This window comes from Haliotis rubra, unplaced genomic scaffold, assembly GCF_003918875.1.
Source record: "Haliotis rubra isolate DU_JTF1 unplaced genomic scaffold, ASM391887v1 Scf693, whole genome shotgun sequence".
Taxonomy (NCBI): domain Eukaryota; kingdom Metazoa; phylum Mollusca; class Gastropoda; order Lepetellida; family Haliotidae; genus Haliotis; species Haliotis rubra.
Genome location: NW_025767405.1, coordinates 528,029 through 547,724, shown reverse-complemented (window position 1 = coordinate 547,724; position 19,696 = coordinate 528,029). Strand labels below are relative to the sequence as shown.

Here is a 19,696-nt window from a genome sequence, read left to right as displayed (position 1 = left end):
GTTGCAAGTTACATTTCACCCAAATAAACCGACACTACTAACGGGAAGCGAAACCGTCTCTAAAACCGAACCTACTCATGGAAGGAACAATCATAAAAGAAGTCAAAAAGTTATAAACATTTCGGATTAATACTCCACAGCGACTGTAAGTGGAATGATCACACTAATGATACTGTACGTAAAGTTCGCCCCATTATCAGTTGTCTGAGGAGTTTTAAATACCGATTATCAAGAAAAACCGATATCTTGCCAATATTTCACTATTGTTCGCACATTTGGGATAACTGTACGTCTGAGCAATCGCGTATATTAGAAAACTTACATCTTGAGGCTATATGTGGTGCCGTTCGTGGCACAAGTCACAACAAACTTTATAATGAAACCAAGCTTCAGTCCTTGCAAGATAGAAGGTACTGCCCAAAATTAACTTTTTTCTTTAAAATGTACAATAACCAATTCCCAAGCTATTTTTGTGATCTGATCCCAAACTCCGTTTCCGGAACTACAAGCTATAATTTCAGAAATAGCTCTGAAATACAAGGAATTTACAGTCGAACTGACTCACGCCAACTCCTTTGTACCAGACGCAATAAATTTATGGAATGCTCTACCAAATTCCAATGGGTCATGTAGTCTCTCAGAATTTATAAACTTAATCCCAAAAACCGAAAATATGATTTTATCATTCAGGCTCGGTTGTAGCTACCTAAACGCCGATAAATATAACAGGCATTTAATAGACAGTTCGTGTTGCTCTTGTGGATAACAGAGTGAAAACGCTCTACACTATTTTTTTATTTGTGGTAATTATACTCAGATAAGACTTAATATGTACACCTGGATACCAGTATGAAAGGAAATGAAGACCTTCCACACTGTGAAAAGGAGAAAATCGTTCAATCCGTCCACGATTTTATTATCAAGACACAACGCTTTAAATTCTCACAGTAAATAATTAAATCAACTCAATAAAAAACTTCTCATGATTGATTTATATTAACAGTCAATATCGATGACGTCACATCCTTCATTTCATTTTGTATTATATGTTGTATGGGAGCGGTGTAAAGATAAGCTGTAAAGCTTGTTCACCAATCCCAATTCATTATTATGAACACAAATACGTTTAAACCAAAGTATTTTTGCGTTAAACAGGCAGCCACATGTGCCTGGTTATCAGCTGAAGGCAAATCAGCTAAAATGCCGTCCTGTGGTCCTTACTTGAGTCTCTACACTGAAAAAAGTATCTGGATTCTCTCTGAAATGTGATTGAATCAAGGCGTGTGACGTAACTGATAACATCTACATTGGCTGAACTATCAAAGCCTTGCATTATTACTATTTTCTTCGTCGTTATAGTCGTTATATTACTGGGGCTCTGTGACAGACAAGTCAGGTAGGGTTACAGGGCACTGCTTCATGAATATATGAAAACAAGGCCTGTCTCTATTTTCGCTAATTCCAATAGTGCTAAACATTCCAGAAGCTTGCATATTGCCGTTTGACAACACATCTTTTGTTCTAATAATAATAACAACAATACTAAAATAGTTGTTGAAACTGCATTCTGCGTATTTTAGTGCAAATGTACTTCTTTTCCTGATATTTAAGAATTGGAAAAGTAGATATTTGGCATGAACAGGCAATTATATACTATGTTTCATCTGTAATGTGTCCTCATACAGGCACAAAATTGGCAATACAAGATAGAATATAAGTATCCAGGGTACTCTAAAAGTTTTAAAAACATTTTTGACATTAATTAGGAGATGAACGTACTGTGTTTGAACTGTCTAAAGGAAACAAACAATGCAATAATGTACTGAGTCAAAAAAGAAACTTCACAAAATGTAATTTGAAAAATAATGAACAATTTTTCCCTGATGATACATCTATGTATCCGAAATGGGATCCCTATCTTTCGACTCTAGAAAAACGTTAGCAAAACCCACTCAAACCCATCCATTCCTCATGCAAATGACGTTGGTGCCAAATCAGGTTTTGCACGTGCAGTCGATCACGTGATCTTCGCATCGAAGTTTTCTTCATATGCACGTGTTTGCATTGGCCTCAAGAATTGAAAAAACACTTTTAAACCACAGTTCTAACGGTACTTGAAATGCCACGATTGTCAAATGTGCAACGTGAACGTGCCGTTGGCATGTTGCAAGCGGGAAGATCAGTTATTGACGTCGCAAGAGCAATGGGATGCAGCCGTCGTACTGTGTATGGCTTGCGAGGTCGTTTACAACAAACTGGCACCACTTCTGATCGCCCAAGGTCGGGTCGTCCACGTGTGACGTCACGAGCAGAAGACCGTCAAATCGTCCCACGTCACCTACGTGACAGATTTCTGCCGGCTACACGAACCAGGGCTGAGATGTTTAGAGGTCGACTGTCCTCACAGACCATTCGAAATCGGTTGCGGGCTGCCAATCTCCATTCTCGACGTCCATATCGTGGGCCAATATTGACGCCGTTTCATCAACGTCAACGTCTGCTGTGGGACCAACGTCACCTCCGTTTGGGATGCACTTGGGAGAAGGCTTCGTGGTCTTAGGAACCAACCTCAGAATTTGCAGGAACTTGGCGCTGCCTTGCAAGAGCAATGGCGCAGAATCCCCAACCACGTGTTCACAAGCATCAGGCAGTCGATGAGGAGACGGTGTTTGGCAGTGGTGAATGCGCGGGGCGGCCATACACGATATTGAACTGAGAAATTTCGCATTTTTATTCTTGTGACTTGACATTCTGTATACCCATGTTTTGGAACGGCGGTGTAGCCTAATGGAACTGATTATGGCACTGTCAGTGTATCGAGTACATCACACAGATCTCAGCAATGAAATAATAACAATTTAACCATCTTACCAAAAGCTTGTTCTTTTATAGTGCCCAGAAGAAAGAATGTGAAGTTTCCTTTTTGACTCAGTATATTTATTTTCTGAAACCTGCGTTGGTAAACAATTATGTAAAACCCTAAAGGCTTGGTTTTTATAACACGCACGCACGCACGCACGCACGCACGCACGCGCGTACACCCCCCACCCAAACGACACACACACACCGGATCACCAGCATTGACAGTCTTGCAGGGAAGCTGGCAGAAAGCAGAATTCTGGTGGTTCAATTTTTGACATGTACTTATTGAACGATGCAACGGGACATGAGGGAGTATGGAGAGCATAAATTTGGTGTTTCGCCTGATCCTAAGTTCCGCAGAAAAGTGTCGAAGGTGTGAAAGGAAGTGCAAACTTACTGGATATAAAATGTTGTGTAAACCATTCTAAACGGAAACAAATGTACCCTTTACCAGGTAGGCAAATCTTACTGTCGTATTTTTGTAAATTTTGTATAAATACGGATGTATATTTACAAGCTCGGGCTTTCTGATAAGTTAGATATTGTATGTTTATGATCGGGGCTGTACATTATAATTGAGTTTGAATATTCTTATCATAGAAGGTAATATGATAGTGAGGTTCTCTAATAATAGTGGAGGAAAAATCATATATTTGTACTTTTCGAGTTTTAATACATGTTTTATTATTAACATTTCCATCACGTCTGTTGTGTTGATATCAGCCATGTTGGTGGTCAAGCTGAAGTAGTAGTGCGGCAGTTTTGTATACGAACACAGTGAAGCGCACTGTCTTAGAAACAGACGCATTTTCAATCCAAATTGATAGTGTCTAATTTTATTGATTGCCCAATCAAATTCGAGTATTTCATGTAGTCATGGTAGAATGTTCCACAAACCAGTACCATTATTATTTATTGATATATTTCAATAACAATTAAACCTTCCATAGTTTATCAAAACGTGTAACAATACTAATGATAACACAACAACTGATCTTTGGGGGGGAAAAGGGTCAAGTTTATTTTAACTTGACAACATAAACAAATCCAAACATGTAATTAATGAGTACGAACACTGCAATTTCCTCCAAACCCCCAAAGATCAGTTAACTAGAAAGTACATACAAACTGAGCACTTGCGACACTCTCTCATGTAACTCATCATCTAAAGTGATGTAACGTTCATATGCATTGGATCTCCAGTCACCTCTCAGTTTAACGAACGGTGCTGACAGTCCAGCTTTAAAGGCAAATGTGCAACCTCCTCGTCGGAAGGAATGTCCGCTAAAGTCATCTGCCTTGTATCCACATACAGTCAAGATTTTCTTGAGGGTGCTCACAAAGGTATTGTAAGTCAGGCACTTAATGTTTCTATGATTGTCCAAGTAGGAAAAAGGTGGAATACCTTGTTGTGAGATGGACGGTGGAAACAGCTGGAGTAAGTTGTCTAGAGCTTTCACTGGACACAGGGGTGAACCCGGAATCCAGTGGAGGGGCAACCTGAGTACTCTTTGTCCAAACTGAATTGTCTTGGTGTGTCTGATCACTATGGTTGCAGATTTTTTGTCATCAGACAAGCTAGCATCACACATGAGGAGACAATGAGAGGGGGTATCGCTCTCTTTCCGGGGCAACAATGTAGATTTACGGAGAAAGCCGAAGAAGGCAATAACACAGGCTGCCCAGAATGCCTTATAGAAGGCAACAGATGTATCGATCCTGTTCCGAATCTCCTGCAAGATGTGAACAGTGATAGGCAACTTCTGTTTGGGTGGTACACCTTTCAACCGGTTGACACCCCTGAGTAGGAGTTTATACTCCCAGTTATCTGTCGGGTTTGGGAGTCCAACTTCCACATGCATAAGGCGCACAACATTCACATAATTGGGGATACTGGTTGCTTTCAGTGTCCGCCCGAGAAACACTACATACAGTAGGATGGTTAGTGTATCCGCTGGCACAGGTCTCAATCCAAAGTAGAGGCAAAAAACGCAGGTATGCTGACCTCATTGATGAGTACGTCCTTTTAGTTGAATCCGCATAACAATGACTTTTTAGCTGCAACAATTCAGATCTAAGCAGTGTCCATTGTTCTCCCACTGGGCCTGCAAAAAAGTAAATGCCCTATCAGTCATATGTTGGTCCAAGATCATCAGCATGGTCAAGGAATTACATGAACCACTGTCATGAGGTAATGCCTGAAGGTAAGGCACTGCTTTGCTTAGATGACTAGGATCATGTAGTCGGCTCAACGAGTCGGCTGCGAAGTTAAGGACACCAGGGATATGTCTAGCTGATAGACGGAAATTATGCACCGCCGACAGCCAAAACAAGTCACGAAGCCACGACATTGCAAGAGGATTACTGCAAGTTCCCTTATTGATGCATGCTTTTGCAGTGACATTGTCAGTGTAAACAACAATGCGTTTATTGCGCCATCTCTTGCACCAGCGCTTAGCTGAAAGATATACAACAAATAGTTCTTTCAAGTTGATGTGTTCATTCGACATATTGGGAAAATCAGATTCCCAGCTGCAGTAGAACCAGTCATTCTTGTAATATGCTGCGCCACCAGTAGAACAAGCATCAGTGGAGAAATCATGCACGGGCACCGGAATAGCATCTAGGAAGCTGCAGGTACCATTGAAGGTTTTGCAAAAGGTTATCCACCACTGAATATCTTTTCTAGAGGACTGTGACAGTCGCACATGATGTGAGCTGCGCTTTAAAGAGTTCATGATATCGATTAGACGACGAAGAAAAGTACGTCCACCATACACAACACGAGATGCCCAGTTAAGTTTTCCCACAAGCACTTGAAGTTCACGTTTTGTTGCTTTCTTCTTACTGGACCAGGACCTCAGAAGAACTTTCAAAGAAACTAGTTTATCATGAGGTAATGATAATGTTTTTGCCACACTGTATATTTCAATTCCAAGAAATACCAGCTTCTGACACGGTGCTTCCACTTTTTCATAGTTAATTGTAAATCCAAGATTAACTAGCAGGGTAAGTAGGGTATCATAACCGTTTTGACACTCTGCTTCTGATTTAACAATGATCAAAAATCATCCATGTAGGCAACTATCACAAACCCTCTACGTTTCATCATCCTCGATATAGCTGTAGAAAGACGATTGAAAACCTGTGGGCTCATCGAGGCACCGAAGGGAAGTTTTGTGTCACAAAATAGTTAGGTATTATTCCACCTGAAAAAGTCCATGATAACCCAGTAGCTGCATAGCAATCCGGATGTATGTGTACACTGCGGTAGGCATGTTTTAAGTCAACTTTGGCCATATATCCTCCGGGGGGTAGCAGTTTCAAGGCATTATCTATAGTCTCATATGTAAAGCTGGTAGTAGTAGCATGTGAGTTAAGGCTGTAACCAACTGGTCTGCTACAGTCATGGATCAGTCTTACCTTGCCATCACTTTTGGGAATTGCTCCTAAACTACTGATAATAGTCACAGGTTTTTTACATGGAAGATAGTTTCCACATTGAATTTCCTGAATAATCTGTTTCTCAACTAATGCTTTTGAATGTTCATCTGTAGCTGATTTATAGTTTTTACACCTAACAGGCTTAAGTTCTGCATCCTGAGAAATAATCCGAAAACCATTAACAACACCATCAAGGATGAATTCTGAGTCTTTGTCATTCTTCAGTTCAGCTTGCCAAGTTGGCAAGCATTTACCCAGGGGGGCTATCAATACATGGAGGGACGAAAACGAGGAGGCACCTCCTTGTCCTTGCGATGTTCGAACTGTGGGTGTTTCTCATTGCATCCTGGTACAAGGCATGTGTGACTGTATTTACAGTTTGGAAACTTACAACCAGAAGGGTGTTGGAAGTTAATGCATATCAGTTTCCCAAACTGATCTACTTGTCTGTTCCTATCATGAGGAGCTGAACTTGTGGGAGGCTTTCTTGTGCTTGGTGCAGTAGATTTCTTTTCTAGGTAGTAGAACATGTCATGGAAATTTACACAATTCCAACTTGTGCTACCTTCATCTGATAGTCGCCTTCTATGTTTGTCATCAAGTAACATTATTGACTGTGTGGTGTAGGTCTGCGCAAAGTCGCCAATCTGAGCAGTGTAATCCAGGTAAGATTTTACTCCAGTCATGTCAGTTTTACCCTCATCGACTAGCTTGCGTAATATCCTAGCATTAGCAGAAATCCACTGAGATAAGGAGACTTGTTCTGGCGTTGGCTTAGAGTTACTTCTCATGAACAGCTTATTGTCACCCTCACTAAAAATGGGAGTTTCATCACTGGATACAGATGATTTTGGTTTAGTGATAAAGTCATGTATCAAATGGGGTTTCTCACCTTTCCGTGATTTGTCCTTGGCACAGATCTCTTCTTCACATTTATTGAAGTTCAGATAGTCTTTTAAATGGAGATCAGACATTCCCTTTAGTAAGTCATTGAGTTCAACCATCTTAGACAAATCCCTAGTTGTTACTCCAGCACTGCTGTCAATATTAGTTCCACATTCTTGCTGAAATGTAGTGGTTGAAGGTTGCCGCAGCAATTTCACAGCTTCCAAAAGAGCATTACGTTGCCCAAGAGGCAGTTTCAGTTCAAGCACATCATCTGTTGATAATCTCAATAAACACTGCTTTGACACAATTTCTTCCTTGGAAAGAATGTCCAGAGTAATGCTACTCAGTCCTGATAAAGAACCCCACTCACTGATACAGAAGGAATCTGTGTCTTCCATTTCTTTTTACTGCAAATTCTCACTGCATATTATTTTCGTCTGCTATGGTTCCAAGGTGACCTTGAAACTGTCTTGCCCCTTAGCTCATTAACAAACATAAACAAGGCCCTTAGCACCTTAATAAAAAGGGTTATCTCCCTTGGACCAGAGGTGAAGGCTGGGGAAATTAGGTTCCCAAGAGTTATGTCCCTTTACCTGCAAATCAAGCCTAAGTAGGTTAAGCTGTCAGTTTTAATATCAAATAAAATAGTTTTATTTTCAACGAGTAGCTTTAATAGTAATGCATTTATAATTCCAGAATAAGAATAATGACATGATTTCGATTGTCTTTGTACATACACAGGCACAGGCACACAAGCACAAAATATGTTCGAATTTGCAATGAGGCGGAAAATGTAAAAATCGTGTTTAGTCTGTTAATAGTGTTATAAATGTGACAGGGATCAGGAAAACACCCACTCGTATAGGTCAATATGCCTCTTGGATAATCTTCAAGCCCTTAAGAGGTCTTTGATGGGCATTTTAGAAGTTGTGTTGATGAAGAATAATGACAATTATTATGGATATACAACTTCTTTTATTCTGTGGAGGCGACGTTTCCACATAGGTTCTAATGTCGTTGTCAAGCAAGTGACTTGTTTTCACTTGCTTGACAACGACATTAGAACCTCTGTCGAAACGTCGCCTCCACAGAATAAAAGAAGTTGTATATCCATAATAATTGTCTTTATTCCCCTTAAGGGTTATCTATATCGTTGATAAAGCACAAGCTCAGCATCTATTTTATAGCATGACTTGTGGTAAACAGTACCACTTGAATTGTCGCAAGATATAAATACCATAATAACATCGATTTATCACAATTTATATGATAGATAATTACGTTAATCAGTACCTGAGATTACTCAGTAGTTATGTGGCCAATTTATAGTTTGATATTTGAACGCAGTACTTGGTTCACATTAACCCTTAGCATATCTGTGGAATATGTTCAATATGCATATGTTTTTGTAATCGTACAACTATAGATGTCGAAAATAGGCAAATATTAATGAAGAAATTATGAAAACGTCAGGCTATAATATATCCAATGAATTGTCATTTAAGGAAAATGTTTTTGCTATACGTTTAGCTGGAATAGCTTAGATTAGCTATAAATATACCAGTATAATTTATTGTGAAACTTACCCGTGAAGATCTGGGTTAGAATTGATCTTCAGTAACTCATGCTTTTAAGATGCGACTAACGGGATCGGGTGGTCATGCTCGCTGACTTGGTTGACACATGTCATTGTATCCTAATTAGGTCGCTCAATGCTCATGCTGTTGATGACTGAATTGTCTGGTCCTGACTGTATTATTTACAGACCGCCGCAATATTTCTGAGTGCGGCTCACACACTCACTATTTTGAAACCAGTTCAGTTACTTAGACATACTAGTAACACAATTCAAGGGAACACTAAGATTTTTGGTCGTGGTGGGATTTATTGGAACTACATTTTGACATTGTGTGGGCAAAATTGAGATTCTGGTCCTGCCTCGGGCATCAATGCATGCTTGGCATCTTTTGGGCATGCTTGATGGTTGTTTTTATAGGTTTAGGGATTACGTGGGCCAATAAGAGGCCTATTTGCGCCCAACACATTGACTCGAGTTAATAAAACCATAGGTAATTTCATCGCCAAAAGGAATCGTTTAGTTAACATAAAAGAACCGACAACGCTATTAACATGCTTGAGATCAGATTGTGAATTGTCTCCCTTGGAAATTGGCGCAATTCTTCTTGGAGGATTTGTCCGAGTGCCTGTAGGTTTGCCTGTGGCTGTGGTCTGCTTCGAACCCTACGTCCCAATCCATCCCACAAATGTTCAATAGGTGAGAGATCTGGTGATTTGGCAGTCCAAGGGAGATTATTTATCTGCTGCTGCATGAGAAAATCCAAAGCAACTCTTGCTCTGTGAGGTCGAGCATTATCGTCCTGGAACCTAAAGTTTCCACCAGTCCTTTGCGAGAATGGAATCACTACTGGTCTTAGTGACGCCATCAGGATGAAAACTTGGAATTTTTCAAGTTCTCTGTTTCTCTGGCTTTGGAATATGAAATAGGTGCTTCTCTCCTCAGAGTGTGATATTCACACTTCAATTTTTCACTTCAATAAGTATTCTTGCGAATGTTCGCAAATTCCAGCTTGCGTTGCAAAGTAACAGGACAGATTTCAGACCCAGAAGCCGAAATCAAGCTTATTTTCTAAGAAAATGCGCATATACCCATCACTGAATGTTACATCTGACTTTCTTATGCTAACAACTTCAGCAAATCTGAAAAAGCCTGCAAACGAAATAAATGGCATTGCAAGAACCTTCAAGTCTAACAGCGAACAATCATTCTACCAAACTCAGAAACTAACTTTCTCAACATATCAGTATCAATCGGCCCTTTCTTCCGTACCAGTTCACTGTAATGTCTCATAATGGTTTCTCTGGCACGGATCTCTCAAACGTGCCATTCTATGAGCCCAGCTCATACCATATACAGCTTCAATTACAGTCGGTGGATGTTCACCTCATTAAATAAGAGAAGTAAGATACAATACAACATGAAAAGAATTTGCCGGTAAACTGCTCACTTCATCAAACTTTGATGCCCACTTTTGCCATAATTTAAAAGCACTTTTATATTTGTGAATTGTACAAACGATATCGCTTTACAAACGATATGATGCATTTTCTTTGACAGATTGAGTAAATCTTCATGGACCAAATATTTCTGCTGCTTCCATATATCAACGGAAACATTTCTGCAAACTTCAACAAAGAGAGTTACTTCTGATTGCAATAATGTGTCAATTGTATATTTATCAAATAGACCTTTCTTGCTGCCACCTGTAATGGAATCGTTAGCACTAAGCTGTATCATATCTGCAACAAAATGTCTTATTTTGTCCTTGAAAAACAACATTGGCCAATAGGGGGCAGAAGCCCAGATAGGAACAACTAAAGTTGTTTGTACTTGGCAGCTATAAACAAAGAGAATAATCTTTGGTATCAGGTGTACTGGTGGGACAGCCCAGTTGTTATCTTCCGCCCATTGTTGTGTGGACGTATCCACTGCTTCTGTGCCAGGTACCCAAACTCTGGAATTAAACCTCACTAACTTGGTGTTAACTTGATTTGCAAAACGATCAATGGAATGTGGGCCCCACCTTTTTATCCAGGTATCTGAAAACCAAGTCTGTAATTTTCCAGTCACCAGAATCTTGAAATCTGCTCAAAGCCTCAGTCTTTTCATTCTCCGATCTTGAGATGCAGCTGAACTTCAACGTTATTATGTGAAGACTTGCTGTAACGAAGGTTGACATAGCAAGCTTTTGTAAGTCTGTTATGAAACTTCCACACGAAACAATGTGACAGCAAGGTTTACAACATGCAACATGACCTGCACAACCGATATCACCCGCATCAGAAAAAGCAGCAATCATTGGCATACAACTAACTCACTGACAACAATCTTGGTTTTAAGGAATGAAGATTTTCTCTCCAGAACAAAAGTTCGCACGCACATTCTGGATTATTCATTTTCAAAACTTTTTCTTAAGACTTCTGAATCTCTGCATGCATCTGTCACGGAAGGAGGCGACAAACATCGCCAAATACTGGTGTCACTGATATGATCTTCCCTATCAAACTAGCCACACTTCTCGCTGTTAATCTAGGCACAGCAGCAACGAAACCTTCAGAGGTACATCTTATATCCTCTGCCCTTCTCTCCGAAACTGAAAGAACACCTTGATCTAAATCCCAAACAAATCGGAGCCATTCCATTTTTGGTTTTGAAACCCATACTGAGTTTTCAACATGTTCAAAACCGGATTTGTCCAAAGTGCATGTATCTTTTACCATATCAGAATACTGAGAAGACAATTCTCAAGATGCATCATATCCAAAACCATCATCAAAGTATGCCACAATGTTAATTGCATATTTTCTCCAGTGTTCAACTAAGGGACGTAAACACTTTGTAAAAATGTACTGGGCAGAAGAGGCCAAAGGCAGTACTGTAAAGCAGAAATATTTTCAACAACCATAAAACTTCGAAGCAAATCCCAAAATCTGCTGCTGGCTAGGATAAATGTCATTGTGATGGTACCCTGACTTTAAGTCAAATTTAAACATGTAACCAGTCTCTTTGACAAAATCTAAGGCGGTTTTATGGCCTTTGAAAACAATTTTTGTTTCCACATAACGGATTTACAAATCTCAAGTTGAGAATGAGTCTCTTTTGACCTGAACGTTGTATGGATACCGACAGAAGATTGACAACATGTGGTTAAGTACAAATGTATCTAACTGAATAATATACTTGCTTCTCAGGAGTTTTTCATTAGCATCAGTAACAAACTCTGCATTTTTGATAGCCGATAGATTATTATTAGCAAAATGCGTACCCGGACTTTCAATCAAAGGAATAATGTAGCTATCACGTATAGAGTCAGTAACAAACTTAGGAGCACCAACACCAACCCAAAACAATAAATGCCTCTTTAAACTACCTTTGACAATAGCTGAAGATTTTGGATTCGAACTTATACATTCTAAACTCCTGTAAACAAGCCAAATACATTTTTGCAAAAGTACCTTCAAAGTCTGTACTATTTCCACCAACTGCTCCACATTCCTGAACTTGACTGGAACCTTTGTCCAAACTGAATGGGTTATTATCGTGTGCCACTCTTGGGTCCGACAAACCTGTTAGACGATCTGACGTAGCACTACTTCTTGAGACTTTTTCTTGACTGCTCACGCTCGGTTAAACTGGCTGTCTGGGCTGCGCCTTGTGAAGATGCACGGGGGCAAGACGCACTCCAGTGCTCAAATCCACCACAGTAGAAGTATTGTTGGTTAGGGGAAGGGCCTCGTTTGACAGAACGAAAGGGCTGGTTCTGCATATAGTGTACATTTGATGCATTTACATTAACATCGTTGCTAGCTGGAGAAGACACAGTAGCAGACAAATTCTGATACTTTCCTCTGGGTCTAAAGGAGGAAGCACGTCGTTTGCGCAAGGCTTTCGTCTCCGCTTTGTCAAACCTACGTTCTTCTTCTGAATTTTTTTACCTTGAAGTTCTGATACGACACCCCAACCAGAAGGAGAACGATCAGCCAGCCTAATATGTTGTTACGCCTGGGGACGTCAGCAGAAAGTGTTTGCAGAGATTCTAATCCCACCTGAATACCGTTGTGTTTTAATGAGTCTGAAAGATGTATCTATCATATACACTAACGAGCAGAAAAAATGCGACTTTTCACAGACGTAGTTTCAAAATATATTTACTGATAAATTCAGTTGTAAGTTTCATACATCCACTCTGGATACTGAAGTTTACATTTATGCAAGTCAATAGTCTGTTAGTCCACCGTTTCTCTCGATGCACTGCTGAATACGGCGTCCCATGCTGCCAGTCAAATTGTCTATGTAGTCCTGGGGTAGGTCCACCCATATTTGACTGAAGGGATTAGACCACTCAACGACACTCTTCGGTTCCAACTTTTCTAATTTGTCCTTCATAATCTGCCACATTTTCAATTGGGTTCAGGTCTGGTGATGTCACTGGAAATTTCTGTAAGGTCACGTGACTCGTTTTAGACCAGTTGCAGGCGTGTCTTGACTTGTGTACAGGTGCATTGTCCTGTAAAAGTTTGAAAGGTATTCCACTCTGTCCTATATGGGATTCCACTATGCCTTCTTGTATAAGTTGACAGTACTTGCGTGAATCCATCCTTCCTGTAATAGTTAGCAGCGGCGTTACCAAGAGTTTGCCTATACCACCCCAAAATATGACACTGGGTGAGAACTTCGGAACCATTTTGAAGCTACGTCCACCTCTTGACCACCTCTTTCTTGTGATCCTATAAAACTGATACTTTGATTCGTCCGTAAAAATCACATTTGAAAAGTCTGTACCCTGCATTTCCCTGCACCACTCGAACCTTTTCTCCATATGTGCTGTTGTCATCAATGGAACTTTCTTCGGCACTCGCTTGACATATCCAGATTGCTTTAAAGATCTTCTGATTGTCCATTCTGATACCTTAGGGGTTCCTTGACTTGACGCCTTCACAGCAAGCTGTTTTGCAGACCAGTTTGGGTACGCCTCCGCGAGACGCACGATACGTCGTCTGTCATTTGCCCCAAGAGTAGCACAACGTCCCGATCCAGCCTGTTGCTCTGTCCCTAACCCTGCGTCTAATTTCTTCAAATTTCGGTAAACAGAGGCCCGATGCAGTCCCGTCAGTTTTCACAAGTCTAGTTAAAAATAATAGTTAATGCAATACCTGCTTCATAATATGCCAAGAGTCGATTTCTGTTGTTTTGTAACGTCATGGCAAAGCTTTGGTATCGTCTGCTAGCAACGAGGTCACGTGATCAAGCCATCCCTGAACCCAAGGGAGATAATTCCATACCAACGAGGCAAGCTACTGGCGGCTAGAAACAATGTATTTCGGCTTTTTTGATAGTAGGATCGAGTCTACAGAATACATTTTTTTGTCGCATTTTTTCTGCTCGTTACTATATATAAGCCACAATTGAACTTGTACTGTAGTTGATTTCCTTAAAGAAGGAATTTGAGAAATTTTGTTAGCTCTTTTAAATGCAGTAATAGATTTTTGTTCAGTCCCTACAATAATCTCTCGTTGAAAAGTGTTTAATTTTATGTCCATATAGTCTTTAAACAGTTGGAATGTTTCATACCCTTCTACTGTGTCCTTTTGTGTTCCAGCTCGTTGTTCGTCCAACTCCTGGGGTCCAGAAAGATGGGAAACTGTGTGCTGATCCATTGAAAAACACGTAATGGAGATCGCTGCTCGCCTGCACAGTGCGAAGATTTCGAGTGATTGTACATTCTTCTGCAAACACCACGAGACCTCTCTCACGTGACTTTGTGACACCACTTTCACGTGCAACTCAACCCTGCTGCATTAGCCAAACCTTTACCGTATTTTACCCAAAATATATTCATGTATTTTTAGTTGCTTGTCTCACCCTGCATGGCGCTATTTCAGTTAATAACTTCAATTCATGTAACTAAATTCTGTTAACTATATACTTTGTAATGTCAAAATGATGATATTTTTATGAATTTTCATCAATCACATACTGCCATGACAGGTTTAATTCCTCGGGATTATTTGTTTCTGATTGGATTATGCACATAACATACATCGAAAGGGGAACGAGTCTTCTTGGATGATACCGAAAGGGGTGAGCGTCGGCGAATAAAACTATTCAGGCCTCCATTTTCGGTTTGTTTATTTGTTGTTTAACGCCCCACTCAGCAATATTCCAGCTATATGGCGGCAGGTCCACTGATCTTGGGATACGATGACATGTGTCAACCAAGTCAACGAGTCTGACTACCAGATCTCGTTAGTCGCCTCTTACATCAAACTTACGTCTTCTAAGCCTGGATCGTGGAGCGTCCTCGGCAGCGGCGGTGATGTTGGCAACAGCGACTACCACACAACGACGACCAGATAGAAGCAGCACACCTACCACAACGTAAAAATACCCTGAGACATGCTATTCGAAATACAAGTATATACATGTATGAGGGGTAGACTTTCCAGGAGAGCAGGAATGTGCTCTGCTTGACAACGGTACAAGAAACTGTATCGATAAGTAGCACTCACGAAATAAAATAAGTTGTTATTCATAAACTTTGCATCAATACTTAACGCTTTCTTAGTCAGACGGTGTCGATATATAACGTTGTGTAGTTTGACAGTTACGGTACAGTCAAATGTGAAACATGCGTATGACTGGGCAACATGTTCCATAGGTCTCAGTATCGTAACGCCTGTCAGCTATGAAGCCTGAAGAAAAGGGATGCATACGGGAGCCTTGAGGTCGTTCTGCTCCATGAATTCAGTTAATATGTCAGAGGCGTGCATATCTGGGAAGACATGGGAAAATATTGTGTTATCTGCTATACACACAAAACTGGTAGGTAATTCTAGACACACCTGGGAGAGTTTACTCCTGTTTTTTCAGACGTGTGTGCTGCTACACGATTTAAAAAAACTAAACTAAACTGGGAAATAGGTTTTATAACCTTTACCTAGTTTAATATAGGGATGTAATATTACGTTACCTTCCAAGTTACCCAGTCGAGCTACAAGAACGTCGAAACCGAGGAGTTTCGGAGGCTAGTGTGCGCTATCTGGGAATTCATGTGAAAATCTGAACAGGTAGGTCATGCTTAACAATCAATAAGAACTGGACGAGTATACTCTATGGGAATCAAAGTCATCACTGTTGCCCTCGTGGTACACGCTGCATCTGTTCTCCCACCACCTCTATAGTAGTGACCATGTCTTCGCGATTATTGGGAGAAGGTCGGGCACTTTTCCCCGCCTCAGATTGTAGACGAGTGTGACGGGTTCTTTGTATTCGTCAGATGAAACATATAGAAAAATATTAGCAATGTCCTTGGGTTCTTGTAGGAGAGGCATGATCATTTCCACGTTTCTGAATAATATATTATCTCGTCTACATTAAGATATGATCCACGCTGTGTATTTCGTTTAACCTCAGGCAGTACATAATATCTAACTCTCGGTGAGGGAATGTAGATCCTTGTTAGATACTGCTTTCATGATAGAATATGTCGCTGTATTATAAACCATCCCAGTAACTTTCTGTACTTTCAAGACAGGAACTATAACGTTTATGATCCTGTGGCAGCTCGCTGATTTGGGTAATTACGATATGTGTGAGTGAGTGAGAGACGATTTAAACCATGTCGATTGCAACATCTTGAATGCTTGACATTGTCCGAAAAACGGGTGTGTGGCGATTGACTGCACATCGTTATACCAACAAGGACAAATCACGACCTTGAATGAACAATCCGCTGATCACACCGCTTCACACCCATCAGACGATTGAGTATTGCATGTTCATTCCTGATGCTTCAAGAAATCACGGAACAAGCATATCAGGACAAAACAGTAGATATATTACTGTTTTAGGGAAGCGATTTTCTGTCGATACACCAGCGTGAACGTTACCGATAAAGGGGAAGGCTATACTGGTTTACTGTCTCTTAGTGTAACAGTAACACGTACAGCTCACATCGCGCACATGCGCTACCAGGTTAGAGGTTGGACCGTCTGGATCAACGCACAAAGCGGATTAGTGATGATTTGAAAAGATCGCCCATAAAGAGTATGTGTGTTTTCCACAGTGGCGGAATAAGGCCCACTATCGATATGGGCTTGTGCTACTGTTGATAACTGCGTTGTTACGCACGAGCAGCTACATCATTATTCTCTTATAGATTGAGCGTGCATGTAAACTGACTTTGCATTACGCCTTCTACGTGTCCATGATTCGAGGGTACAGGTCAAAAATTCCAAATCACTGAAAGTCAAAATGGTTTAATCTGTTCTTTGTGGATTGTGGAGTAGAGAACAAGAGAAGCTTATTTGTGGAGCCCTGGCTTCAATCTGTGCATGGCTACATACTCTGTTATATTGGAGTTTATCCGACGATTCCAACCTGACAGAACAACCTTAAGTTCGATGTCATTATTTGGTGTGTTTTTTTAATAATATTCACAGTAATACGCACATACACCGATGTTAATTGTATTTGGTATTAAATTACAAAGAATGTTTCTTACTTCTTTGTTTTGTTTCGATGTAAGCTGATTCAAAAATAGTATTGACATAACACACCTTTTGTTTGGAACTGAGGGGTTGTAACAATGATAACATCACACACCTTCGTTGTTGTTCTGGTGGACTGATTGAGAACACCGTCGATGCTGTGCCCGGGGACACGTGTTCTTCATCACCCGCGATGACGTGACATGCACTCCGAGGAAGTGGTACATGTTCCTCCTGTAGTATCCCTTGGGTTTCACTATACAAGTTCGTCCAGAGGCAGGGTGGTCTTATTAATTCCAGGGAATGGGAAACGAATAGCAATATCATGCCGACATCTTTATTCCCGCTCACGATATACATCTCCACCTGTCGGGGAGGTAACTCTGCCTGACACTCTCTTATTCAAGATTCGAGTGAAGCCTCCGTATAATATTTAAAACACAACACCTCCAGTTGGCGAAGTTACCAACCGTCTTTATGTGGGCCCTGTGAAGACAATCAGCTTCCCAATGAACTTACATACGTCCATGTTGTCTCTGATGGATCTCAGATGACTAATTTGGTATATACTAACAGACAAAAGTAGCTGTGCATAGCATAAAATTATAGTAACTTCAAAAGTTATAAGAATAACCCTAAATAAACATGTACCAAAGCCCTTTGCATGAAATTGGATGTCACGAACCACGCGTCTCCGCGCCGTTGCTATGCTGGAGACTGGAATGGCCCAAATGAAGTGGCCAGATATTTTGGTGTCCATCGAAAAATCATCTCATCTCTATGGAGACGTTTTCAACATAATGGGAAAACGAAATATTTGCCTCGCACCGGCCGTCCACGCGTGACGTCACGTCAGCAATGCAACCACATTCGGCTGACCCATCTAAGGAATCGATTTCAGACTGCCAGTTTGACAGCTCGGACTATTCCTGGCTTACATCCAATCTGTTCCAGGACTGCACGGAACCGACTGAGGGAGCACAACATCCGGCCCCGACGGCCTGTAATACGTCCTCTTTTGTTCCAATGTCACCGACAGGCACGTCTTCCCTGGTGCCGACAGCATCTACGGTTCAGGAGACAAGATTGGGAACCAATTTTATCACTGACGAGTCGAGATTTCAGATTGGACAGGTCAGATGGCAGTGCAAGGGTGTACAGACGGCGGGGTGAACGGTATGATCACGTGTGCGTTGTTCAACGTCGACAATTTGGTGGCGACCGCGTGTTATTCTTCGGGGAGGCATCATATATAATGGTCGAACACAACTTGTCATTGTCAATGGCAATCTGACAGGTCTGCGATACAGGCATGAGATCATTGAGCTTCATGTGCAGCTGTTCATTCAAGGACAGAGACGTAACTTCACGCTTCAACGAGGTATTGCCCGTCCACATGTCGCTCGTGTTGTAACAGATTTCCTGAGACAGCAGAACATTCCAGTACTTTCCTGGCCAGCTTTCTCCAGACCTGTCCCCTATCGAGCACGCTTGGGATGAAATGGAGAGACGTTTACGTCAAGCCAAGATGATAACATCCTGAAACTCAACACTGACAAGACGGAAGCCATGTTAGGCGTGTGTCCAGGACAAAGAAGTCCGCGCACATAACTCCTGTGCTCATCAATTTACATTGGCTCCCCGTACAAGCACGTGTGCAAACCAATGTCACCATGGGTTAGCCCCATTATATCTGGTCGAACTTACACAAGTGTATAAACCGTCCAGAGTCCTTTGTCCAGCAGACCAGCATCCCTTTCACATTCCGAAGACTAACTTGAAACGATTTGGCCAAAGATCTTTCAGTTATAATGCTGCAGTTCTATGGAACAAACTCCCAACTGAACTCTAAGAACTCCCAGCTAAAAACATATCTCTACCGACAGTCATACGTGGACTAAAATATACTGCCTTGAATGAATGAATGAATGAATGAATGAATGAATGAATGTCTTTAATTCCCCCAGACAGGTCCGAAGATCCTAAAAGCATCATTATATAATTAAGTAACAGATTGCTCAACAAACAAACAAACACACACACACACACACACACACACACACACACACACACACACACACACACACACACACACACACACACACACACACACACACACACACACACACACACACACACACACACACACACACACACACACACACACACCACGCCAAAAGAAACGTTACCCTCCTACCTTTATGAATTACTTAATAACTATCAAAGATATGTTAGAAGGTATTAGTTTACAAGAAAGCTTAACAACACAGCCTTATGCACGAAAACAAATTCTCAAATGCATTCATATTTAGGTGAAATGCATCTTTTCACAACATTTAAATTATCCTATTTTCGTCCATGCCAAAATACACCAATAACAGTGATTTAGATGTCCAAAAGAAAGATTGAAATAAAATTCTGCTTTGGGACAAAG

The 19,696-nt window shown here is 40.9% G+C and overlaps 1 protein-coding gene across 1 annotated transcript; it reads right to left on the bottom strand.

Moving 5' to 3' along the window:
* Positions 1 to 3,968: 3,968 nt before the first annotated feature.
* On the bottom strand, positions 3,969 to 7,310 carry LOC124258432. Its single transcript, XM_046692528.1, has 2 exons — positions 7,199 to 7,310; positions 3,969 to 4,786 (listed from the first exon to the last, which is right to left on the bottom strand). Exons 1-2 carry the CDS (start codon positions 7,308 to 7,310, stop codon positions 3,969 to 3,971), a joined length of 930 nt encoding a protein of 309 aa, XP_046548484.1.
* Between the last annotated feature and the right edge of the window lie 12,386 nt (positions 7,311 to 19,696).